Here is a 26,861-nt window from a genome sequence, read left to right as displayed (position 1 = left end):
AGGGTCAGAGGGAGAAGCAGACCCCCCGCTGAGCAGGGAGCCCGATGCGGGACTCGATCCCGGGACTCCAGGATCATGACCTGAGCCGAAGGCAGTCGCTCAACCAACTGAGCCACCCAGGCGCCCACACACACCCTTGTTTTTAACAGCTTTTCTGAGCTATAACTCATACACCATATAATTCACCTAATCAAAATGTATAATTCAGCTTTTTTCATACATTCGCAAGGCTGTGCAACTATCACTACAATCTGATTTGAAAACATTTTCATCCCCCATCAAAGAAACTCCTTGCCATTAGCAGTGACTCCCCATCCGCCTCTCCTCCCCACCAGCCTCACTTCTCTCATCCCCTGGCAACAGCTAATCTCCTTTGTCTATAGATTTGCTATTCTGGACATTTCATGTAAATGGATCATGTAATACATAATCTTTTGTGACTGACTTCTTCCAGTTAACATATTATTTTCAGGATTCATCCTTGTTGTAGCCTGACCTATACTTCAATGAGTAATAATTCATTGTAGATTCCACTGTATGAACACATTACATTTTATTTTGTCCTCCATCAGGTGATAGACGTTTGGTTTTTGCCCCATATTTTGGCTATTACAAATAATACTGCAGTGAACATTCATGTGCAAGTTTTTGTGTGGATATATATTTTTAATTGTCTTGGGTGCATACCTAGCAGTAGAATTTCTGGGTCACGTGGTAATTCTATATTTAGCCTTTTGAGGAACTGCCAAACCTTTTTCCAAAGCAGCTGCCCCATTTTATATTCCCACCAGCAGTGTATTCTTCTACATCCTCACCAACAGATCTTATTGTCTCTGTAAAAATTGTTATTATAGCTATCCTACGGGGTGAGGAGTAGTATCTCATTACGGTTTTGATTTGTTTTTCTTTTTTTTTTTTAAGATTTTATTTATTTATTTATTAGAGAGCGAGCGAGAGAGAAACAGCATGAGAGAGGAGAGGGTCAGAGGGAGAAGCAGGCTCCCCGCTGAGCCGGGAGCCCAATGTGGGACTCGATCCCAGGACCCTGGGATCATGACCTGAGCCGAAGGCAGACGCTTAACCATCTGAGCCACCCAGGCGCCCGATTTGTTTTTCTTTAATGACTGATGATATCAAGTATCATCTTTCTATGTGCCTTTTGGCCATTTGTATATCTGCTTTGGAGAAATGTCTATTCAAAATCTTGGCCCATTTTTAAATTGGATTTTTTGTCTTTTTATTCTTGAGTCATAATAGTTCTTTATATATTCTGGATTCTATACCCTCATTAGATACATAATTAGCAACTATTTTCTCCCATCCTGTGAGTTGTCTTTTCACTTTCTTGGTGGTATCACTTACAGCATGAATGTTTTTAGTTTTGATATCATCCAATTTATCTGGTTTTTTTCTTTCTTCATTTGGGCTTTTGGTGTTATATCTATACCCATTTCCTAATTCAAGATCACAGAGATTTACTCTTATGTGTTCTTCCGAAAATTTTATAGTTTCAGCTCTTCTATTTAGATCTAGGATCCATTTTGAGTTGATTTTTGTACATGGTATAAGGATGGGGTCCAACTTGATTCTTTTGTGTATGGATAGCCAGTTGTACCAGCACCATTTGTTAAAAACACCATAATTTCCCCTTTAGAAGGCCCTTGGGTCCTGTGATCAAGCCCCACGTCAGTCTCCCTGCTCAGTGGGGAGCTTGCTTCTCCCTCTCCCTCTGCCTGCCGCTCCCCCTGCTTATGCTCATGCTCTTTCTCTCTCTCTCTCTCAAATAAAGAAAATCTTAAAAAAAAAAAAAAACACACATTTAAAAAAATAATAAATAAAATGTAAACCCTTTCCCGCCCACCAGAAGGCTCTCATGCCTTCTCCCATTGTTCCCCTCCAAAGGAAGGCTCCATTCTGACTTCTAGCACCATGGGTTCATTTTTCCTGTTGTTGAACTTCATTCATATAAATGGAATCGTACAATATGTACTCCTGCTTCTTTCACCTAGCATTTGTCTGTGAGATTCACCTGTGCGTTTAGCATGAGGTTATAGTTTGTTCTTTTCCATTGTTCTGTAGTATTCCATTGTAAGAATATATCCCAATGCATCTATCCATTCTCCTGCTAACAGACATTTGGGTTGTTTCCAGGTTTGGGCTATTAGGACGAGAGCTGCTGTGAACATTCTCGCACTTGCCTTTCAGTGAACCTCTGTACTCATTTCTGTGGGTATATATCTAGGAATGGAATGCCAGGTCACTGGGTAGGGGTGTGTTTACCTTTAGTAGATACTGCCAAGCATTGTCTAACAGTGCTTGTACTGACTTATACTCACACTAGCAATACGTGAGCATTTTCATTGCTCTTTATCCTAGCCAGGGGTGTCATCAGTCTTTGTACTAGCCACTTTAAAAGGTGTGTAGTGGTGTCTCACCTTGGTTGGGGTTTTTTTTGTTTTGTTTTGTTCTTAAGATTTTGTTTGAGAGAGAGCACGTGCACACGTGCGAGCAGGTTTGGGGGAGCAGAGGGAGAGGGAGAGAGTCTGAAGCAGACGCCTTGCTGAGCACAGAGCAGATGCGGGGCTCGATCCCGGGACCCTGAGATCACGACCTGAGCCAAAACCGAGTTGGATGCTTAACCACTGCACCACCCAGGTGCCCCCACAGTGGTTTTAATTTGCATTTCCCTGATGACCAAAGATTTTGATACCTTTTCATTTCCTTACTGGCCAGTCCTTTTTTGGAAGTGTTTAAGTCATTGTTTCATTCTTAAATTGAGTTGTGTGTATTTTCCTTATTTATTTGTAGGGGCTTTTTATATATTATGGATAGGTCTTTTATGGCAGAAAAAATATATAGCATATGTACGTATAGCAGATGTCTTTGAGTCTATGGCTTGCCTTTTAAATCTCTTAATGGTATCTTTTATGGAACAGATGTTCTTGGGGGGTTTTTTTGGTTTTTTTTTTTTAAGATTTTATTTATTTGAGAGAGAGCATGAGAGGGGAGAGCGTCAGAGGGAGAAGCAGACCCCCCGCTGAGCAGGGAGCCCGATGTGGGGCTCAATCCTGGGACTCCAGGATCATGACCTGAGCTGAAGGCAGTTGCTTAACCAACTGAGCCACCCAGGCGCCCTCGATGTTCTTGGTTTTAATGATACTCAATTTATCGATCTCTCTGTGGTTAATATGTTTTGTGTCTATTTTTAAACTCTTTGTCTACCCAAAGCTGTGAGGCTGTGAAAACCCCTGTATTTTCATCTAGAAGCTTTACTGTTTTACCTTTTGCAGTCAGGTTTATGATCCCTCTGGGATTAATTTTTGTGTATGGTGTGAGGTAGGAGTCAAAAGTCATGTTTTTCCATAGGGATATCTGATGGACTAGCACCACTTACTGACTATGACTATTTAAATCATGTCACTGTATAAGTGAGGGTCACACTCTCCATTTTTACTATCCTGAAGATTACTTCAGGGCCCAGAATGTCACAGGACCCTGAAGGTTATGAGCAGAAAACTGTCACCACGCTCTGAAGGGTGAAGAAGAAAGGCTCCACAGCCCCTGGCTTGAGCTGGCAGCAGAGGGCTGTCCCGAGGGTTTGTGGCTGTGTGCCCCAGCAGGGCTCCACAGAGTGGCACTGACCAAATTGAGTTCACTCCTGTCCAGGATGTGACTTGTCTTGTGTTGGCTCAGACATCCTGTCTTGCCAGGGTCCCAGAGCTGATGGGACAGGGCAGCTTGTCACCCAAGCTCCTCCTCTGCTTACCGAGTGTTGACCCTCGGGCCTCCTTGCAGCTCCTGACAAAACAAGCTCCTTCCAGCCCCAGGCTTGTCCATTTGCTGTTCCATCTGCCAGGACCCTTTCCCAGCTTGCTCCTTTTCCTTGCCTTTGTCTCTGCCTTTCCTGAGCACCTTGTCTCAAAAGCACAGAGACTCTGTTTCCCATTTGCCTGCTTTACTTTGTTTATAACACTCATCACTGTGTGAAATCATATTGTCTCTTGATCTGTCTACTTGTTTATTTTCTGCCTCTGGACTCGCATATCAGCTCCATGATATGAAAGAACGTGTCTGCTCCCTTCTGTAATGTCAGCTCTGAGCACTGTACCTGGGAGAGTATAGGCATAATTAATAGTTCTCGAACTCTCAGAGACTCTCGAGATGCTGACTCGTAAGTTTACATTGAGAAGTATACCATCAAGTGCATGGGGTGGGCAGGTTGGTCTGACCAGGGCAGGCTCCGCCTCCCTGCAGGCCTCAGGGGAGTCAGGTTGCTGAGAGTCACAGGACCCACTCATCCCTGAACTCAGTAGACAGCCTCTGGGCCCCGCTGTGCAGCCCGCCGGCTCACACTGGCCCAGGGGACCCCCAGCCTTTGGACAGGGTAGCACCCTGCCCTGTGTGTCACCTCTGTAGTTCTCATCTTTCTGTGCTTCTGGCACTTAGTCACTGCTCTTTATTTGACACTTGGGCAGCGTGGGGTGGACAGTGCGGGGAGTAGAGGGGGGTCACTGTCAAGTTGTATAACCATGAGAGCCATTCAGTCTTTCTTTAAAAAAAAAAAAACCACATTATTTTAAATTCACTCAACACAAAGGCCCTGCTCTGGGCCAAGCACCATGCTTGGTACAGTGATGGAACAGGACGGACACGGGCCCTGCTCCCTGGGGACAGACACCGGATTAGACAAGTCATTACCCACATCATAATTATGCTGGTGACAAGTGCTGGGAAGGAAAGGAGCAGGGAGTGGGGGAGCTAAGGGGACTTTTATTTGTGGAGTCTGGGGGGTTGTGAATTGATTTCTCAGTGTGACTCCAGAGGACAGTCTGAATTCTAAAACTTCATCTTAATCACTTCCCTCATGTGGGCCCCTCCCCCAGACAGGAGTACAGGCAAAGTCTCTTTGCCTGGTGTAATGAGGATAGACTGGACAAAAAGCACTTTTTCTGAAAACAGTCCAGACACCTAGTATCTCTCCTCAGCCAGACTCCCCTGTGAGACTTAGCTGTTGTTTACAGCATGCTGTACCTTTACTAACTCCAGTGGCATTCCTCTGTTTTGGGTCCCTAGTGGCAGGCGCTGCTCTGGCTTAGACCCTTGGTCGGTGGTGGTTTCCCCCACTGTTAAAGGGGCAGGGAACTGGCCAGATGTGGGGCCTGGGTGAGCAGAAGGTAGGAAGGTGGTAGGAAAGGGGAGGGAGAAGGACAACAGTGGTGCGCTACCCCCCACACACACTTCATGGTAGCGGGTGCTGGCTGGGGCACAGCTGCAGAGAGCTCCCTCCAGGCCTGTGTGCAAAGGCTCCAAGGACCCAATGTTCCCACTGTTTTTTCTTTATTACCTAAGAGAACAAAAGATTTTCCCTGGAGTATCATTTCCTGGTGGCTGACCTTGGCCGCTGGCCCGTGTTTGAACATTTCCTAGTAGTCTCCCTTGCCTTTCGGAGAGAGAAGCCCTCACCAGTGAACATACATCACCTCACAATTCACATTTGTCCCCTTCCTTCCAATCCCCTCACTCCACCCTTCTTATTTCATACTAAAGACGTTTGGATAGTCAAGATTTATTCCCTCATCTGTTATAACTCTGTGCCAGGCATAAAGAAAAATGAAAAATTGCAAACAACCTTATAGGTGCTAGGCTGGGGGTAAGCAAAGAATGCCATGGGGGCCCCGAGGAGTCCCTGACCCTGCCAGGAGGTGGGAGGAGTGCAGACTGGGGAATAGTAAGGAAAGTTTCCAGGAGGAGGTGATGGATGACCCCTGAGCTGAGACTTAAGGAATAGTGGTCTCTCCCATTGGAGCCATTAGCTGGGGCTGGGAGGCCACAGGACTTCCCAGGTATGTCCACCAGGCTCTGTGAGGCTCCTCCTGTCCATTTTCCTCAGGGAGCTCCCCTGGGTCTCTATGGCCGAGGCAGGCTTTGTTCAGAATCCTGTGTTACAGGTAGTCCTCAAGTAGCCACTCTGATTGACACAGTGTCCTGTCATTGGCAGGAGGAAGCACCTGCTAATTCTGAGGGTTTTTGGAGGAAGCCCTGGAGGCCCAGCATTGTGAGGCCCCCACACTCCTGACTCAGAGCTCTCTACTCTTGGCTTAAGGAGCCATCTAGCATCTGAATAGATTAAACCATCCAAACCAGTCCTTCGAGGGCAGTCCCAGCCCTGCTCCCCTTCCTTGTCTCTGGGAGCAGGGAGGGCAGTCTGAGTTAGGGGTTGGAAATAGCAACTTCAGGGTGAGGTTGGTGACACTTAACAAAATAGCTGGGCTGGGCTAACCCCTTGTGTGAGTCATTTCCTCTGTATAGACAGTCACTTAGGGCAGTCCAACCAGCTTCTTGCTTCTGCTCATTCATGCTTAGGCACAGAAAGGCAGGGAGCGCTTGAAATAGTGGGGAAAAAAAAAAAAAAGAAGAAAAGAAGAAGCTAAAATCCATTCCCACAATCCCCTGACCCCAGACCCAACCCACTTCCACCAGCCAGCGAGCAACTTCAGGCTCAGACAGTAACAGAAGAGAAGGGGCAGGGCCTGGCTGCCTGGGGCCTCAGGGGCCTACTCAGAAGTGAGGAGTCCCAGCAGAGGTGGCCAGTGAGGACTCTGGGTCCTGCTCACCCATGCCTCCCTCATCTCAAACCCTATAAGCAGGGCTGAAAAATTCTACAGCCCTTCAACAACCGGTGCTGGGATAACGGGATATGCACATGCAAAAGAATAAAGTGGACCCCTTCCTCACACCATACACATAAATTAATTCAAAATAGATTGTAGACCTAAGTGTAAGAGCTAAAACTATAAAGCTTTTAGCAGAAAACATAGGAGCAAATCTTTATAACCTAGGACAGTGGCGTCTTACATATAACACCAAAGGCAGAGACAAAAGAAAAAATAGATACATTGGACTTCAGCAAAATTTTAAAATTTTGTGCCTCAAAAGGCACCATCAAGAAAGTGAAAAGACAACCCCCAGAACTGAAGAAATTATTTGCAAACCATGTATATGGTATGGGCCTAGTATCCCATATATCCTAGAATATATAAAGAACCCTTACAACTTGAATGTTTCCTAAGGCCTTTGTAATGAAGTACCATAAACTCGATAACTCAAAACAATAGAAATGCGTTCTCTGATAGTTCTAGAAGCTAGAAGTCCAAAATCCGGATGTTGGCAGGAACATTCTGGAGATCCTGAGAAAGAATCTGTTCTGCACCCTTCTCTCAGGTTGGGGTTGCCAGAAATCCTTGATGTTCCTTGGCTCAAAGATCCGTCACTCCCAGCTCTGTCTCTGTCATCACATGACTTTCTCGTTCTGTGTCTGTCTTCACTTGGGATTCTCCTCTGTGTGTGTGTGTCTTTTCTCTTATAAGAACACCAATCACATTGAAGGGGTCACCTTCCCCTAGCATGACCTCATCTTAACTAATTACATCTGCAACAACCCTACTTCCAAAGGTCAGGTTCTGAGATACTGGGAGTTAAGGTTTTAACATATCTCTGTGGGGGACACAATTCAACCTATAACACAGGAACAAAAAGACAAACCAATTTAAGAATGGGCAAAGGATTTGAATAGACATTTCTCCAAAGAAGATATACCACTGTCCACGAAGCACAAGAAAGGTTGCTGTGTCATTAGACATTGGGGAGATTGCAAACCCAAACCACAAGATGGTACTTCACACCCATCGGGATGGCTATGAACAAACAGATAACAAAAAATGGTGGAGAGGATGTGGAGAAATTGGAATCCTCATACATGGCTGGTGGGAATGTAAAATGTGCAGCCAGTGTGGAAAACAGTTTGGAAATTCCTCGGAAAGTTAGACATAGTTACCATATGACCCAACCGTTCCACTCATAGGTATGTGCTCAAGGAAATGGAAAACAAGCATCCACACAAAATTTTGGACATGAATGTTCACAGCAGCATTATTCATAATTGCCAAAAGGGGGAAACAGCCCTAATGCCCATCAGCTAGTGAGCAGACAGTGTGGTATGGATACCATTATGGGATACCATTTAGTAATGAAGAGGAATGAAGTACTCACAGCTGCTATAACGTGGACAGACCCTGAAAACATGATGCTAAGGGGAAGAAGGCAGACACAAAGACCATGTGTTAGAAGATTCCATTTATATGAAATGTCCAGAGTGGACAAATCTATGGAAACAGAAAGTAGATTATTGCTTGCCTAGAACCTGAGCAGTTGAGGGGAAATGGGGAGTGACTGCTCATGGGCATGGGCTTTCTTTTTGGAGTAATGAAAACGTTCTAAACTTAGATTGTGGTGAGGGTTGCACAACTCTGTGAACACACAAACTATTAAACTGTACACTTGAAATGGGTTAATTTAATGATAGGTGAATTGTGTCTCAATAAAGATGTCCATAAAAAGCTTCAAAAACAACCTCTGGAGGTGCCTGGGTGGCTCAGTTGGTTAGGCGGCTGCCTTCAGCTCAGGTCATGATCCCGGGGTCCTAGGATCGAGCCCCGCGTCGGGCTCCCTGCTCAGCGGAGAGTCAGCTTCCTGCTATCCCTCTGTCCCTCCTCCCCTGCTCATGATCTCTCTCAAATAAATAAATAAAATCTTTAAAAAAATAACAAGAAATAAAAAATCTTTAAAAAAGAAAGAAAGAAACCTGTCTTCACTCCTTTCCCACTAGAAAAGCAAGAGCTGGATCTCAGAGGATGACTTCTACCGGCCTACCCAGGAGCCGCCCCCAGAGAGCCCCTCAGAACGCTCCGTGGCTCCTTCCGGAGGGACACCAGAATCGAGGCCCGGGCTCCTCCGGCATTTTTCTCAAGGACCAAGAAAAAGCTTCTCCACGGGGGCCTTAGACAAAGCCTGTGTGCCTTCCCCAGGAGGCAGGAAAAGCCAGGCAGCCACGGCGCCGGAGCATAAGAACTTCAGGGTGGTGCACCGCCGGCAGATGGGTAGGTGGCTGTGGCTTCCAGCGGCCTCGCTGTGCAGGGCAGTGCCTTCCAGAGCGCAGTGCTGATGGCCTCCGGGTCATGTCTTCTCCCAAACAACACCTCTTCCCCCAGTGTAATAAGGAGCACCCTTGCTGAGTAATTCAGGAAAGCATTTCAGGAAAGGTACTATATTATCTCATAAAATCTCAACAATATAATGTTCAAAAGCCTGTTTCATATATTGAAATATTGAAACTTTTTCCCTGAAGTCGTATGATTATACAAAACCCTGGGTTCTGCCTGGAGCCCAGAGCAAACCCTGCCCCTCGAAGGCATTTCAGTGTCCCCTCCCAAGGCCTTTACCTTAGATGGTTTGTTTAACAGCGCTCGTGGGATGTATCAGCTCTGCTATCTGATTAGTGTCCTCTCTGTACTGTTTACAGTGAGGCCAGCTCGATTTCCATGCCCTGTGAAATTCTAGAAAGCGGTCAATAACCATAACCTAATTTATCTACAATCCCCATAAACAAAAAAGTATGCCCGGGTGTGTGTCTCTTTCCCACTTCGTTTGGTGTCCGCAATGAGCCAGCAGACAGTTCTGGCCAGGTTCCTGGCTTGAGGAGTATGGGTAGAGCTTTGGTCTCCAAGCTGGCTTCATTTAGGTTTTTCTTTAGGTCCACGGGGTGATTGTAACCATGCCAGAGAAGGTGTGCTTCATGCCTAGGCCATCAGGTTCCCTGAAGGGTAGGAAGACCCTGTACAATTGTTTGAAATCTCCAAGGCTAGTCCAGGCTGGGAGAGAGAGAACTGCGTGTCCTTTGGACCCCAGGTTGGTGGCAGACCCCTACGAAACAGGGAACCCTGAGCAGTGTGTGGTAGTTAGGCAGGCGCTCATTTAGCAGATAGTTATCTGCGATGTGCCAGTCCGTTCTAGGTGCTGGGGACACAGCAGGAAGCAAAACAAAGTCTCTGTCTTCACAGACTTATATCCTAGGCAGGAAATAAGACGATTCACAAGTAAATATATAGTCTGGGCCGGTGGTAATCATTGCTATGGAGAACAGTAAATTTGGGAGTACCAAGGTGGGGAGTGTACTATTTCACATGGCCAAGGAAGCCCTCACAAATAAGGTGACCTCTGAGGAGATGTGGAGGGAGGGAGGGAGGCAGGCAGGCAGGCAGGCAGGCGCGGGGCGACCTTCGTGTCTCAAGCAGGGGAACAGATGCAAAGCCCCTGCCCTGGGCATGTGTCCGGGAAACTGAGGAGATGGGGAGGGCGTGGTTAGAGATGAGGGCAGAGTGAGCGAGGGCCTCGAGGGCCACAGAAGTGGCATTCGCTTTCATTCTGAGGGAGATGGCAGCCATTGCAGGGTTTGGGGCAGAGGGACGTGATCTGACTTCCTTTAAATGGGGAGTCATCCTCGCTCATATGTTGAAGGACCTCAGGGAGAGAGATCAGCCAGGCTGGGGGTGACGGCCGACTGAGCCCACATGGTAGCAGTGGAGGTGGTGAGAAGTGGGGTGTTCTGGATACGCCAGCGGGATTTGCAGAAAGACTGCATGTGGGGTGTGGAAGAACGGAAATCAAGGATAACTCCAAGGTTTTTACCCCAAGCAACTGGGAGGATACAGTGTAGCATTTACAGAGATGAGGAATGTTGGGGGAGAAGCCAGTTTGCAGTGGGAGGGTCAGCAATTCATTTTCAGGCATGTCCACTTTGAGGTGCTTATTAGATATTAGACATACGTGGAGCAAGGTGGAGATCTGAATCTGAGATTCAAGGGTGGGGTTTAGGCCAGAGATAAAAACCAGGGCCTTGTTGGCATAAAGCCCTGCAAGTGGGCAAGACCAGGTAGGAGGTGGGTGTCGTTGGAGGAGAGGACCCAGGACTGAGTTCTGGGGTGCCCCCGTGTTGAGATGTCAGGGAGAGAAGGAGCAGCGAGCCCAGGGGACAGAAGAGTGGCCCGTTAGGCGGAGTAGGACCCAGAGTGGCACCTCAGCAGCCGAGGGAGGGAAGGGGGGCTCAGCTGCATCCATCAGATGCTGATGAGTCAGGCCAGATGGGGACCAAGGATTTGGCTTTGGATTGGTGACAAGGAGGGCATGGGGCTTCCCTTCCAGTGGAAGGAGGGGACAGAAGCCTGACTGGAGCAGATTCAAGATGGAATGGAAGCCGGGGCGCTAGAGACAGTTTTGACACCTCCTCAGGGGGTTCTCTGTAAAGGGGGACGGAGGAACAGGGTGGTAATTAGAGATGTGAGTGCCATCAAGAAAGCTATTTTTAAAGATGGCAGAAGTAACAGCTTGTTTGTATGCTGGCGGGAATGATCCGGGAGGGAAGGGAGAAAGCAGTGACACGGGAGAGGGAGGGTTGTTAGAGAGATGTTCTTGTCCTTAAGTTGGGGGGGGGCGGCGCGGGGTGTCCCCTGTGCAAACAGAGGAGTTGGCCTCGTCCCTGGTGACAAGGGGGAGGTGAGACTGTGGGTACTGATGCCAAAGTGAGGAGTCTGTGGAGGTTATCTTTTGAGTGCTTTTTTTGGCTCAGTAAAATTCAGGAACAAGGTCAACAGTAGAGGGTGAGGATAGGATGAAGGCACTCAAAAACTGTTCTGGTGGCAGTCAGTGTCCACACCCGCCGCAGGGCCTCGGGAGGTGGAGCGGTGACCCACCATCTAAAGTGCCTTTTTCTGCCCCCAGGACTGTCCAACCCGTTCCGGGGCCTCATGAAGCTGGGCACCGTGGAGCGGCGGGGGGCCATGGGCATTTGGAAGGAACTCTTCTGCGAGCTCTCCCCTCTGGAGTTCCGCCTCTACCTGAACACCGAGGAGCGCACCTGCGTGGAGACCTGCTCGCTACTGCGCTGTGAATCTGTGGGGCCGGCGCATAGTGATGGCCGCTTCGAGCTGGTCTTCTCCGGCAGGAAGCTGGCCCTGAGGGCCTCCTCTCAGGATGAAGCCGAGGACTGGCTGGACCGTGTGCGGGAGGCCCTGCAGAAGTGCCGGCCACAGCAGGAGGATGAATGGGTGAACATCCAGTACCCCGAGCAGCCTGACGACCCTCCGGATGCCCCTCAGGGTGGCCTCCCCTCCCACCCAGACCTGCTCCCCGAGCCTGACACCCTCCAGGGCACACAGTTCTGCTGGTCCTCTGCCCAAGTTCCCGAGCCAGATGCTGTTAAAGAATCCCTTCTGTACCTGTACACGGATGGGACCTGGATGCCCTATATTTTTTCCCTCTCCTTGGAATCTCTGAAATGCTTCCGAGTGAGAAACAACGAGAAGATGTTAAGTGATAGCCATGGAATTGAGACCATCCGAGACATCCTGCCAGACACAAGCCTCGGGGGCCCCTCCTTCTTCAAAATCATCACGGCCAAGGCCGTCCTGAAGCTGCAGGCTGGGAGTGCCGAGGAAGCTGCCCTGTGGAGGGATCTGGTGCGCAAGGTCCTGGCGTCCTACTTGGAGATGGCCGAGGAGGCCGTGACCCTGGGCGGGAGTCTGGACGAAAACTGTCAGGAGGTGCTGAAGTTTGCCACGCGGGAGAATGGCTTCCTACTGCAGTACCTGGTGGCCATCCCCACGGAGAAAGGCCTGGACTCCCAGGGCTGCTTCTGTGCAGGTGCCCACCCGCTGTCCCACCACCCCCAGCATGCCCGCCTCCCTCTGCCTCCGGTGGGGTTCCGGATGTAGGCTCTCTGCCCTTGCCTGGCTCTCCGCACATGCCCCCGCACCACCCCTGCGATGTGGCAGCACGTAGCCCCTGCTTCTCCCCAGCACCCACGGAGGCCAGCACCCCTGCCGAGGGTCGGCACCTGTGGGTGGCAGCTCTGCTAGGTGTGCTGTGCTCTGCTCAGAGAGTTCCATCCAGGGAGCTCTGTTCTCCACCCCCTCCGTTATCACATTACCATATTGTTGGATCCTTTTGGAGCAGGGGCATGGCACCCTTCCAAAGATTTCTGCATGCTCTTGCAAGTGCACACAGTCTTTTTCAGTTACAAAAATGGGCTCGTATGGCTCAGGGCTGTGCAATAGAACGTTCTCTGATGATGAAAATGTTCTAGATCTCTGCTGTCCAGTATGGTAACTCCAAGCCACATGTGGCTCCCGAGTACTGCAGATGGAGCTAGTGTGACTGAGGGAACTGAATTTTCAATTTAACTTGACCTGTGGCTCGTGGCCGCTATTTGAGACAGCACAGCTATCTATATTGTTCTACAACTTGGGTTTTTTCTACTTAAGAATGTATTATGGGTATTATTCCAAGTCAGTACCCCTGCTCTGTCATTACTGTCATCAAATCTGATTCTTCTGTGGGGGGCACTGGGCCAGCTGCTTTTTGTGGATTATTTCATTTATTCCTCACAGTACCTATCCCAAGGTGGAGCCAGATGAGGACCTTGACGGTCCTAGAACCTTGTTCCAGCCAGGTCCCCATAGGCCCTCTCCACTCCCTTGCTTTTCAAGGCCGTGAGATAATCCACGGCTCACATTCCATTGTCAGCTCTTCTCCCCGATCCAGACACCCATTTCCATCCCCGTGGGTGCTCCAGGCGAACTGGGAGAACTTTGCCCTGCTGCAGAGCGTCACAGCAGGAGTCCTGGATGCAAGTGGCTTGAGGGCCGTCCTGTCGGCTGGAGCCTGTGGGACTAAAGGGGAAAGTCCGCTTCGGGCATCCGGAAGGAAGTGGTCTGCGGTTTTCTTCCTGCAGAAAGCATGTTCAGGTTCCTGCTCACCCCCTCCCTCCGCCAACCGCCAACACTCACGCTTTACACCTCCAGCCTGTGGGTGTTGGGCTCAGGGAGGAGGCCAGCCCCCAAAGCCTGTGAGGGTCCCCCAGTGGGTGTGAGTGCTGGCCGGGGGAGCTCTCCCCGCACCTGTCACCTGCCAGCCCGTGGGCCGAGACTGAATCTGGGGAGCTTGGGCTTCCTTCGTGCCGCAAGCACAGCTCTGTGGCCAGGCTCATACCCACCGCTGACATTTGGCTGTATTCATAGTGTGCAGGGCACTTTCAAAATCTCCTCTCGTTTAAACTTTGTAATCACCCCGCAGAAGAGCAAGTAACAGCTGAATTTTACAGACACCGCGACGGAACCTTGCAGAAATTCAGTGAAGGTTAGGATGAGGCAGCTAGGAAGCAGAAGAGCCAGTCCTTCTAGTCCCAAGGCCAGAGGGACCCTTTCCCCCTGACCCCGTGGGAGGCAGGCATGTGCTCAGGATTTGAGTCAGGCCTTTGCTTTGCCCTAGGCATACCCCACTCCACTTCTCACTGCCCGCCGCTGCGGACGGACCTCCCGCAGAGGGGGACCCTGTCCCACTGTCCCGAGGTATTGGGCATCTCTGATTCTGAGCTGGCACCAGGCGATGTCCAGATGCCCCTGCCTCCGGCTGGCTTCCCCACCCGCTCCCTGTGGCCGGCCCCAGGTCCCCAGCTCCTACCCTGCTTACTGAGGCCCAGACTTGGTCGCTTCCATTTCTGGGCCCCAGTGGAGGGGGTAGACCTACAGGAGGTTGGCATGGGTGAGTGAGCAGTGGGAACATTGAACAGGCGGCTAGGTAGAAGAGGATGTGGGCTCTAGCAGCAACCCAACCCCAGTCCAATGCCCCGCTGTGCCACGCCATCATCCTGTGACTGGGCAGGTCTCCTCAGCTCTCTCTGCACCGATTTCTTCAGCTGTAAAATGGCAACAACAATTGTTAACAGGGTTCTGTTGTAAACACTCATGAATGGGGTTGTTTCTGAGCGGTGTGCATATGAGTGAGGGTTGTTTTATCTTTCCATCCTTTTTAATCTATCCCTTCCTTAAAGAGCAGGTCCTTCTGCTTAGTAACTTCTGCATTGATCGCCGACTCTGGCCTCACCACTGCTCACTCTCCCGCTGTCCTTCTCCCCAGGCTGCTCCCGACAGATTGGCTTCTCGTTTGTAAGACCCAAGCTTTGTGCCTTCTCTGGCCTCTATTACTGTGACATCTGCCACCAAGACGATGCCTCGGTGATTCCGGCCAGGATCATCCACAACTGGGACCTCACCAAGCGCCCGGTAAGCCTTGAGCCCAGCCTGTCGGTGGCCACATGGGGCTGCTGAGTGACAGAGGAATGGTCCCCCTTCTTCGCATGGAGGAGTTTGGCTCTAAGGAAGCCCGGGTCACTGGTTCAGGCCCCATGATGGGGGGGGAGCTGACCAAGAAAAAAACACCGTGCTGGTCTATAGTCCCTGGGCAGAGCTCTGTCAGTGCCTGCCTTGGTCCTCAGCTGGAGGTCTGAGGATGGTTCTCTGCAGCTCTCCGTGGCTACAGACTAAACTGTGTAAGGCACCAGCAACCAGATAGGTAGATGATAGGCAGATAGGTAGGTAGGTAGATAGATGATAGATAGATAGATAGATAGATAGGGATAGGTAGATAAGGAAGGATAATTAGGCTAGATTAGATACATAGATGGATGTAGATAGGTGGATGGATAGATGGGTGGATGGTGGATGGATGGGTGGGTAGGTGGGTGGGTGGATGGTTGATGGATGGGTGGGCTGGCCAACCAGCTGTACTTCTCCCTGGAGCTTCAGCCTTCTCTATGGATCTGTTTATATACATTTGTAAAGTTGGGATCATACTGGACTCATACTGCTTTATAACCTGCTTTGTCCACTGAGTATCACTTAGTCTTGGGTACTTTTTTAAGTTCACCAAATGCCTTTGAATTAGATGTATTCCAAGATCTTTCACATTTCCTCTTCTCCACCTGAGCTTACCCACTCATCTAGCTATGTTACCATTAGCCAATTATTTGACTTCAGTTTCCTTGTCTGTAAATAGGGATTAATAAGTGTGTGCCTCAGGACTGTGTAAGGACTAACAGGGACAGGACCCGCCGTGTCTTAGAGCCCTACATTAGTGCCCTTTCTTTCTCCTGAGGCCTGTCACACCTTCGGCCCCTAATTCACTTGGTCAGGGCCTGCCTCGAGGAGCACAAACTTGGCTTTACCCCAGAGGCACAGATTTCTGTTTAAGACAGACACAGAAGCACAAAGAAGAAGTTATTTACTTCTCTCAAGACCTAGGCCTGCTGGCCACGGATGTGTCGTCAGAGCCCAGGGAACGTGACTCTCAGATTCTGTGCCACTCCAGCCTCCACCTTGCTGGGGACCGGAACCCCAAGGACGTTAGCTTCACTTTGGCTTTTTGGTCGGTTACCTTGTCCCCACTCCTGCCCCCAGGGGTAAGTATTTAACTAACTACATGTAGAATATTAAACCTCAGAACCACCACAAATGCAAATAATTCTTTGGCCATAAAACACACTATTTACAACATCCAGACACTTGTTAAGCCATCTTCTTATTCATTGCTGTAATCCTTGTGCCACTTCCTTTTCCCCGACTAGAAAATGACAATACTTTTCTTGGCATATCTGAGATCAGGAAATATCCAGTTCTCGGTCTCTCAGAGATCCCTGGCCTGGGAAAGGCAGGAACACTCGAAATAGAAAGTGGCTGGCTCGTGGGTTAGGGGCCTTACTGTTCACTGTTACCACTGGCTGCCACTGGGCAGGATGTCAGCCTGGGACTGGGGTTTCTTCCTTGCCTGTCTCCTGCAAGCCCACAGGCCAGGAACAGTCCTGGGGGAACAGGAGGCTCCTGCCTGTCCACGCACTTGGCAGTTTTCAGCGCGCATTCCTTTGTGTGATTTCATCTGAGCCTAGCCCAAGGCCTGAAGCCGAGTCGTGGGAAGGGCTGGGCCGGGGCTAGAGACGAGCCATCTGAACAGAGTCCCCAGGCCTTTGCTGCTTGGCTGCCCACCAGCTGGAGGGCTGGTACTTCGGGGCTCTGGGAAATGGGAAAAGGAATTGTCCATTGTTGGGGGAAGCAAGAGATGGCGGTGGAGCTGTAAGACAGGAGGCCAGAGGCTCCCAAGACCCCAGTGTGACCGTCTCCCGAGGGCCCTGTTCCATCCCCCACGCTTCAGGGGACAGCGGGGTTGCACGGGCACTCAGAGTCTGAAGGCAGCTCCCATTCCTGAGGATATGCTACGTTTTTTGTTGTTTTTTTTTAATCTATACTCAAAATAATCCCATAAGGGAATTGCTTTTATTTTCCCTATATTACAGACAAGGAAACTGAGTCACAAAGAGGTAAAATAAGTGTCACAAGGTCACACTGCTAGGAAGTGGTAGAGCCAAGATTCAAATTCAATTCTGACTTGGAAGCCCGACTCCTAACCACTGCACCGTAGCTGATGGTGAAGAACGTCTCAGCTCCTCCATCCTTGTCACAGTGAGGAGGAGACTGAAGCGGGGGGAGGCTTCTCATTAGTTAGTGAGGCAGCCAAGTGTGCAGAGACCACACCTCAATTTAGACCTGGGCTCCGCTTTCTGCAGGTAGATGAAATAAGCCACTTTAGCAACTGTGAGCCTCAGTTTCTTCATCTATAAAATGGGGATGTTGGCCCTTCCCCATTGGCTTGTCATAAGCATTAGGAAAGGATGTGGCTGAGATCCTCAGCCCACTGTCTGGCACATAGTAGGTGCTCAGTAAGCTTTGGCATGAGGGTCAGGCTTTGACATGAGGGTCAGGGCTGAGGGAGGAAACTGCAGCCCCCTCTGAGGTGGGAGAGACTGGGGTTGATCGCTCACCTCCACACAGGGACTTGGGGGTGCCCTGGTTGGTGCTGCTGGCAAGAGCTGGGGGGCTCGGGAAACCTCGTTAAGCCGTGTCTGATCTGTGGCTTCCTGTGGCTGGAGCCTGACTCAGACAGTCACCTGGTTCCTGAGTCGGCCCCGGGCCAATGCCTGTTTCCGTTAGGCAGGAAAATGGGGGCTGGGAGGACAGGAAAGAGTGGGAAGGGTCTGTGGGCCCAGGGGAGAGGGGCCGCAGCTGATGCCATGGAGGGGGAGTGGGTTTGGGCATTAGGTTACCTGGGTTCAGATCTTGACTTTTATGAGCTATGGACCTAGGCCAGATCACCTCACCCCTGAGCCTCAGTTCCCTCATCTATAAGATGAAGATGGTACCCTTGGATGGGGGTGGCTGGGGAGTGAGTAGGTAAGACCGTGCCTGTCCCGAGGCGCTCACCAAATGGTCATCTCTGTCCCGACCCCACTATCTGGTGGTGCTCCAGATCTGCCGGCAGGCCCTGAAGTTCCTGACACAGATCCGGGCGCAGCCCCTCATCAACCTGCAGCTGGTGAACGCCTCGCTGTACGAGCACGTGGAGCAGATGCACCTCATCCGGAGATGCCGGGAACAGCTAAAGCTTCTGGGGGATTACCTGGGCCTGTGCCGAAGTGGGGCCCTGAAGGAGCTGAGCAAGAGGTGAGCATCCTGGACGCACACCAACACACATCAACACATACAGCCAGCACCCGCACAAGATGCCCTCTTGGGAGAAATGCCAGGGCTGGGCACAAATCACCTTCCCACTGGGTTTGGGAAATGACCACATGCTTTGAGAGTGGCTTTAATTTGTTCGTGTGTTCATTCATTCAACAAATATTTACTGAGAACATTCTAAGTGCCCAGGTTTGTGGGCCACAGAAGTGGGCCGGTTAAGAGGACTGGAGGAGGGCAGAGCAGGGAAGACTTCCTGAAGGAACGGACATATAAGGTGAGACCCGAAGAATGAGTAGGAGTTTAGAAAGGAGAAGAGATTCAGGAGAGAGTGATCCAGACAGAAGGAAGAGTGTGCACAGGCCATGAACAAAGTCCCCACACATGGAAAGAACAGAGAGAACTCGGGGGCGGGTGGGGGGGGTGGGGGAAGGCCGTGTTGCCCTGGCCCCTCCCTACCCAGTCCTCCCTGCATGGCTGCTTTGCTGCTGTCCAGCACAGCATCCCTCCCAAAATCCTCAGAAGAGGGCAAGATTAGGGTGGGACCCTCAGGATGCCCTTGGAGAAGCTTCTCGGCCCCCAGAGCCTGGGGGCCTGCTCAGGGTTGGGAGGCGATGTTGTGCTGCAGCATGGACTTAGGGTCCTTCTGGGCCCGTCGTAAATGCCTCCTCGCCCAGGCTACAGTCTTGGGGTGGGCTCTCCTCGGGCCCTCAGGAGGGCAGACCCCAGGTGGGGGAGCTGGTGCCTACTGTCCAGTGGGGCTTTGTGGCTGGGTGTCTGGGGACTTGGGGCAGCTCAGCAGCCCCTCCACTTTCGCCCCTGCCCCCAGCCACTTCTCCACACAGGCCTGGCACAGAGACCAGCCCTCTGATGGGCTGTAGCTCTAGGCTTCTGGCTCGTGTTCTCCAGGGGTCATTCCTGCATGGCTGTGTGGGGCCCAGGCAGTGCCTAGTACAGGCCCCCTAGGACTCTCAGGGAGGGGGCTGCTGCAGGAAGCTCTCTCTGAGGCATAGGAGAGAAGCTGGCTCCTCAGGCTCCCAGAGTGGCCAGCTGGGCCCTGGTCTGCACAGGGCCCGAAAGGACAGAAAGCCCTCTGGTGGCCACCATGAGGGACCCTCTCAGGCTGCTTCCCGGGGAGGCCCTGCCTGTCGTGATCATCAGCTGGGTGCCTGGGTCTTCCCTCATTGCCCTCCTTTCTGAGATTCTAGGACACAGGGCTCCAGAGAGTCTGCCCTCCGGCCCCCCCTGGCCAGGGTGGTGAGATCTCACTGTCATCACCCTCCAGTCAAGGGGATCTTCTGCACACCTGAGCAGACCAGGTACCTGCAGGGTGGGTCCTGGGTGCTGGCCTCGCTTCCCTGGCCCCACCCTGCTCAGATTGTTTGGTCTTCGGCCTTACTGACCTGTCTGGGCTGACCTGCGGGGCAGCCCTGCCTCATTCTCCCTGATCCTGCGGTTCCCATCCTTGGGTAGCAGCACTGCATACCTACTGTGCAGCCTACCAGCCTTCGAGAGAGCAAGGCTAGGCCAGTGGAGGTCCCATTTTGGAATTAGCATGGGGCAAGTGAAAGAGATCAGGAGCGGCCTCTGCCCGACCTCAGATTTGCTGTGTGACTCAGAGAGGTTGGTTCACTTATCTGAGCCTCAGCTTTCTTGTCTATAAAATGGGCCAGTAATCCCTGTGCTCATGCGGCCTTCCAAAGTTGTGCTGAGGGCCCCATGAGGGGCTCAGAGTCTGGGGAAGGACACAGACAGGTAGACAGATGGCCCTGGGTCAGCATGACTCGTGCCATGAGGGAAAGCATCTGACCCAGCCTCATCAGGGCTGGAGGGCCAAGAAAGCTCCCAGAGGAGATGGCGTCTGAGCTAAGGGTTTGCAGGGTTTTCTTTTCTTCTTCTCTTCTCTTTAAAAAAGAAATGTGTTTCTTCTTTACAAAGATAGTCAATATTCAAACAGCGTAAAAGAATCAGGCAGGAAGTTCCGGTCACCCCTCTTGCAATCCCACCACCATCAGTACTGTTAGAGCATGCTTCCAGAACTCTGTCCTTACCCATGTACATAGTGAACTGGGATTTTGCAGAAGAACCAGGAGAAGAAAGGGGAAGGGAGGGCCCAGCTTTCCTGGCTCAAGGGGACCGGTGATGTGGAAGGGGACGAGAGTTTGGCTTACCAGGACCCTTGAGGGGTCCAGTGCAGTTGGATCGTGGGTGCGGGTGCCAGACCTCGAAGGTCCTAGGTACCACACTAAAGGTGTTTGGATTTATCCTGCCAACAGTGGGGAACCCTTTGAAGGGTTTTGAGCACGGGACTGTCAACATTCTCCAGGGTTTAAAAAAGGCGAGCTTAGGGGGTGCCCTCCTGGCTCAGTCGGTAGAGCATGCAACTCTTGATCTCGGGGTTGTGAGTTCAAGTCCCACATTGGGTGTAGAGATTACTTAAACATAAAATATTTTTTTTAAAAAGTAAGCAAGTAAGAAAATGAAAAGCCCAGTTTGGCAGCAGTGGGGCACGGGGGCTGGTGTGGTAATTAGCCCAGGGAAGTGAGGAGGCCTGGGCTGAGTTGGCCAGAGTGGAGGCTGAGGACCAAAATGGTTGGGAAGGAAGGGCAGGCCTTGAGTGTGAGTGGTAAAGTCAGGGAGGAGTTCCCCTTTCCTAGTGGCAGCCCTCTGTCTGGGCCCTCTGAGAGAAAGGGGATCCTCGGACAGGCCAGGACATGTCTCCAGGGGCCAGAGAAGCCCCAGAGCACCCTCTCGGCCCTTGGGAAGGAGCCATTCTAGGAACGCCCTGGAGGGGTGGCCAGAGGAGGCACCTGAGTTCAAAGGAGTCACACAGCCTGGGCTTGGAATGCAGATCTGCCAGCCCTGCCAGCACCCTTTCCCACCCCATCACTGGCTGCAGGAGGGAAGGGGCAACCTCCCCTGTCTTCTACTCTCTTCCAGAGTGCCCTACAGATCTCTCGGGCCCCTTCCCCCCTGGCAGTCAGCCTCACGCCGAAGACGACAGAGAGGGGTCTCCTGATTGCAGGGTGGAGAACGGAGTCCTGGAGCCCTGGGGTGTGGATTTCTCCCCTGACAGCAGGATGAGAAGTGGCATCTCACCCCGGGGCCCATCTCTGTCCCCTCCAGCTTGGACTGAGTCCTGTGGAGAAAGCACCTGCAAGGCCTTACTGAGCGTCTGACAGGCCCAAGGAACAGTGGCTCACAGGGAGGGTCCTGGGCGTGGCCGCTCCCCAGGGCTTCCATGACCGTGGGCAGAGGGCAGATGACAGAGATGACTCTCCATCCAGATCAGCCCCACCCTTCCTGCCTGTGCGCCCCCCGCCCCCCGTGTTTTCCTGGTGATAAATGGCGGCTTCCCGTTCCCAGAAAGCTGGAAGTTTACTGGGGAAACCAGCATGGTGAACCGAGCAGCCGGTCGGCAGTGTCCTCAGCCCTCGTCACACAGCGTGGCCTGCTGGGCTGCTTGGTGCAGCTGGTCCTCTCCACCCCGGGTTGGGTTCCCCCAGACCATGATGGAGGCCCATTCCAGATGCCCCGGGGCCTCCTTAGGCATTTTCCCCAACCCCAGTACCCACATAGGCATACACAGCAAGGCCAGGCAGGTGTTGTCACAGGGTGTTTACTCTCCTTCCCTCAGGATGGAACCCCTCGGATCGCTGCCCTTGCCGAGCTGGAAAGTAGAGCCACCCTCGGGCCCCGTCTCCCCCGTGCCCCCCATCCTCTGAAATGGGATCTGGCGTACTTGGGCCACATCTCCATGCCTCTCACGTAGCACCGACACTGGATGCTTGACTGTCCCTCAGCTAGCCCAGGGGTGACAGTAGGGCAGAGGCCACTTCCCATGCATTTCTGTCCCCAAGCGCTGTCCCTGGTATGAAATGGTGGCAGGAATGACAACAGCTAACACCTCCAGGTGTTACTGGGTGGGTAAGTGTAAGGGCTCCGGAGCCACACCCCTGCGTTCAAACTCCAGCTCTGCCACTCACTAGCTGTGTGACCGCAGGCAAGTTATTTAACCTCTCTGGGCCTCTATTCCCTCTTCTTCTCAAAGTGGGGCTTGTAAGAGTACTGAGCTCCCGGGACCGTGGAATGAGTTAATGGATAAAGCTCTGAGCCCAGTTCTCCGTACAAATGTTAGCTTTGGTCATCCCCCTCCTCGCTGTTATTTTTTTTATAGACATTTTATTTTTTATACCTTTAAATTTGTTTGCAATTTTTTCAGCTTTATTGACGTATAACTGACAAAATTGCGAGGTGTTTAAAGTGGACATCATGATGATTTGATGCATGTATATACACTGTGAAAGGGTCCCTCCCATCTGGCTCATTCACACATCCATCCCTCACTACTTACATACAGCTTTTTGGTGAAAGCATTTAAGATCTACTCCCTCAGCAAATTTCAGGTATACAATACAGTGTTGTCAACTGTAGCTGATAATCACTCATTGTTTACTGTGTGCTGAGCACTGTGCCAAATGCTTTGAATAAATTATTTAATCCTCAAAACAGCTCCATTTCTCAGGTGAGGAAGCTTGAGGTGCAAAGAGGGTGAGTAATTTGCCCCAGGTCACCTGGAAGACCAGGTCCCCAACCCGGGCGGCTGACCGTGCTCTTTAGGGACCGCCCCGGCCAGGTGTTCATACCCGGTTAGCAGCTGAAGGAATGAAAACAAACACAGGTTTGCCCGGATCATGGAAAGCCTTATAAGGAGCCTCTTATGTTTTGTTTGAAGGCTCAACCACAGGAATTACCTCTTGGAGTCTCCCCACAAGTACAGTGTTGCCGACCTCCAGCAGGTGAGAGTGCCCTCCCCGACCTCCAGACCTCTCTCAGAGGGGCCTCATTCCTGGAGAAATCAGAGAGGGGGATGCGGGAGGGGGGGCTGCAGCTTTTCAGGCCCTCAGCGTGTCTCGCTGTCCCGTGCTTCCCGGGCAGTGACCGAGCACCAGCCCCTGTGGTGAGCAGGCAGGCAAGCCAAGTCCGGGGCACAGGAGCTCCTCAGCCCCTTCCCTGCGGCTGGACTCATCCCCAGCAAGAGGGCGGGGGTGGGGGGAGGCCCTGGGGGTGAGAGCTGGGGACATTCCTTTCCTGGCGGGAGGGCACTGTGGGTTTGGGTCTCGTCTGGCAAGCCAGTTATCCCCAGTGACCTCAGCATGCGGGAGCTGGACACCTGCATCCTTCGGCCTGGTTCGGGGAGCTTTTCTTGCCCAAGCGGGGAGAGCCTTCTTCGGGGGTAGGACCTTGTTCAGGCAGAGTGCCAGGACAGCAGGCCGCACTGTCCCGACGGCCTCGGCCTCAGCGCAGCTGCCTGAAAGGCCTGGCGGCCCCCGCCCCTGCCCTCCACAGATCGCAGACGGGGTGTACGCTGGGTTCCTCAATGCCCTCATCGGATTCGCCTCCCAGCACGTCTACCACTGCGACCTGTGCACCCAGCGCGGCTTCATCTGCCAGATCTGCCACCACCACGACATCATCTTCCCCTTCGAGTTTGACACCACGGTCAGGTATGCGGGATGCCCTCCCCACGGCTGGCCCCGGCGTTCCGGGGGGGCAGGCGCACAGAGGACGCCATGTGTATGCTGGTGCCGCGGGCTGGCGAGGTCGTCTACAGCAGCCAATGCCCTGGGCAGTCACGGCGGCTCTGGGCCTGCTCAGGGGACAAGAGAGCCCTCCGAGGACCCTTCCCCAGACCAAGGGAGCTGTCTGTCTCCCTAGAGAAGAGGTAGCTTGCCGCGTCTTTGAGCAGGGGCCTCGGTTCTGTCATCTACAGACGGGTTGAGGAGGGACCGAAGGAGCGGCTGCCCTGGAGTGTTGGCACAGGCCAGGCACGAAGTGGGCCCCCAGGGGCTGGCACCTGCCTGGCTCGCCCCAGCAGTGATGATGCTTCTTAGCTGGTTAGCATGCCTTATCAGAAGCCTCTCAGTGGAAAAATTCATCCCCCAAACCTCCATTCCAGCCCAGGCAGGAGCATTCATTCGTTTTCAGGAGGTGTCTCATGGCCTAGATTCAGCCCCTGGGCTCCTTTTTTTAAACGGCAGAGTGTTTTCAACATAGGCAAGGAATCATCCCATGAGTCTCCAGCAGCATGTGGGAAAAGTGGATTAGAAGCGAGCGTCAGCGCCTGTGGCGTCTGGCGGTGGGGAGGCAGGGCGCGCTGGGGTGGGGGCGGGCGGGGGCGGACCTCGGGCCCCCCCACCCCCCAGGGCTCTGGTCAGACGCTGGCTGCCCTCCTCCAGGTGTGGCGAGTGCAAGACAGTCTTCCACCAGAGCTGCCAGGCCGTGGTGAAGAAGGGCTGCCCCCGCTGCGCCCGCCGGCGCAGGCACCAGGAGCAGAGCACGCTCAGCTAAGCCAGCGCGCCGTCCCCACCCAAGCTGTCCGGCGGCGGCAGCCCGCTCAGCTCGGCCGTCCCAGCTGGGTTCGGCTTCAGCCTGGATCCTCTCGAGGTGTCAGGAAGACTCAGATGGGACCAGCGCGTGAGCCCACCAGATGAGGCCCTCAATGATGTCCCCCAGTCCCTCTCCCCCACCACCCCGTCTGCTCCAAGAGGTGGGGACACCATCCGATGCCGCCTCGGCCCAGGGGAAGCAGGCAGGGCAGCTTTGCACTAATCAGGCCCAGCTCGCCTCACAGACGCGGCCACTCCATCAGGGCTGTTCGAACACTGTGGACACAAAACTTGAGCGCATTCTCAATTCCACATTCCTGATTAAAAGGTCTAGTTTTTTAAGGCAGGTTTTTTTTCCCTTCGTATTTCAACAGAAAATATTTTTTTATTCTTGACCCTACACAATTCACCCAAGAAATCCAGGCACTCTCACGCGGAGCGAACGTGTGGGAACATTTGGCCTGCAGGCCAGCGGGTGGCAGGTGGGCAGGCCACCACTGGGCCAGAGCCTGTCGGCTGGACCGGGTGCCTTTCCGTCACCCGCGCCGGGCCCTTGCTGCCCACAGCTCAAGTACGATGTGCCAAACTGCCCCAGGGGCTGGTGGGACCAGTCCTGATGACCTCCCTCTTCCTCTCCCTCTCCTCTCTCCGCCCTGCCCTGCCCTCCTCACCTCTCTCCGGGTCAGAGCCCCCTGGCTCCCCTACAGCCTGGGATCTCGGTCCCTGCGGGAGAAGGGAGTAACTCGGAACCAGCACTGTCAGCACTTTGCGCCTTCCTTGGTCCAGGCCAGGGCTGTCCTCTTCCCTACCCCTCAGCCCCTTGCCCTCCACACCTACGGCAGCCATGCAGCCGGATGGGCCGGGGGCTGCTGGAGACACACTCTCAGGGGGACACCCCCCCTGCCCCACTGCCTGCCTGAGCCCAGAGAAGGCAGTGAGCCAGGGCCAGGGGCCAGCCTTGGGCATCGTGACTGCCAGGCCCCACACCGTGGAGTGGCGACCCCCGGCCTTCCACAAAGAGGGCCAGGCCTGCTGCGGAGATGTACGGGGACACGCGGGAGCAGCCACCTTGTGGAAGGATGCTTAGCCTCAGTTTACAAAGCCATGAATTCCCAAAGCTTTGCTGGACTGGCCCAGGAGGGGCGCTGCTGGAGACTAGAAAATGTCACTGGAGCGTGATTGCCTTTTCAAGGGGTCTTGGGGTAGAGTGGGAGCCTGGAATTGTTTTCAAAGTGACATTTAGACCCTGTGGTTCGGGGGTGATTTCTCTGCTGCCTTCCCCCATCTCTCCTGGACCCACAGCCCCCCACCCCCCACCCTGGGTCCTCTGGCCATCCTGTCTGCTCTCAGCTTGGATTGGGGGCCTCAGGTGGAGATTGCCTGTCACTGTCAAGAGATGAATCTACTCCCACCTCTCCCTTGGGGTGATTCGGCTGCTGAGTCACCTGCCCAGCCCTGTGGAGCTGGATAAATTGTGCAATAGAACAGAGGAGGTGGTGGGCAGGGGTGGGGGAGGGGAGGGCTGCCACACAGCTTCTCTGTCCCCGTCACGGAAGATGGTGCATACCTATGCCCAGCACACCAAAGCCTCCTAAACGGGAAAGTGGATCCTCATCCCCGTCCCGCACCCCCACAGCCAGCGTTAATGCTCCCCCACAAACCCAGCCCGAGCACAGCCGCGGGGGCCCCAATCCCCACGCGGGCAGGGGCTGGCCTGGGATGGGCAGTGCTGCCCCCGCGGCCGGCCCCGGAGGCCTGGCGTAGGCTGGGTAGGGCCTGTCCAGCCCACGGCCGCCTCCCAGGCATTAGTCGTAGCATTAGAACCGACCCTCTGCCCAGTACCAGAAAGCTGCTAATGCTTCCGGATGAGTTGACTTTTACCCTCTCACCTTCAATGGAAAGCTGATGTGAAACTCAGTGGTGCCCGCACTATTTTTAAAATGCCATTTTATGCAATAAACTGTTTCTAGTGAGGGGCGCTGACCCTGAGTAGCGCTTTGCGATGTGTGGAAGGAACTGCTGCTGTGTGATTTTTGAATGATTTTGCAGTAAAGACCTGATTTTTCTCACCTCTGGTCTCGCTTCTGAATCCTGATGCTGCCGCTGGTTGGGGGAGGCCACCAGCCATCCTGTCCGGTGGGGGGGGGGGGGGGGGGTGGCTCCCCTCCGTGGGGGGGCGGGGGGGGGGCGGGGGGGGGGGCGGGGTTTCCCCCCCCCCCCAGGGGCCAGCCGAGGG

At 52.9% G+C, this 26,861-nt stretch overlaps 1 protein-coding gene across 1 annotated transcript in view; it reads left to right on the top strand.

Moving 5' to 3' along the window:
* PLEKHM1 (pleckstrin homology and RUN domain containing M1) overlaps positions 1 to 26,688 on the top strand; it is a 29,165-nt gene extending 2,477 nt beyond the window's left edge. The window contains exons 3-9 of the mRNA XM_021681726.2: positions 8,666 to 8,936; positions 11,614 to 12,534; positions 14,809 to 14,954; positions 18,028 to 18,221; positions 22,972 to 23,035; positions 23,586 to 23,743; positions 24,476 to 26,688. Of these exons, the coding sequence (XP_021537401.2) occupies positions 8,666 to 8,936; positions 11,614 to 12,534; positions 14,809 to 14,954; positions 18,028 to 18,221; positions 22,972 to 23,035; positions 23,586 to 23,743; positions 24,476 to 24,587 (1,866 nt within the window). The 3' untranslated portion in view covers positions 24,588 to 26,688. The remainder of the gene's footprint in view (positions 1 to 8,665; positions 8,937 to 11,613; positions 12,535 to 14,808; positions 14,955 to 18,027; positions 18,222 to 22,971; positions 23,036 to 23,585; positions 23,744 to 24,475) is intronic.
* Positions 26,689 to 26,861: the final 173 nt, after the last annotated feature.

This window comes from Neomonachus schauinslandi, chromosome 15 (assembly GCF_002201575.2).
Source record: "Neomonachus schauinslandi chromosome 15, ASM220157v2, whole genome shotgun sequence".
NCBI classification, from domain to species: Eukaryota; Metazoa; Chordata; class Mammalia; order Carnivora; family Phocidae; genus Neomonachus; species Neomonachus schauinslandi.
Note: the sequence above shows the minus strand (reverse complement) of the source record. Positions and strands in the feature narration are given on the sequence as shown.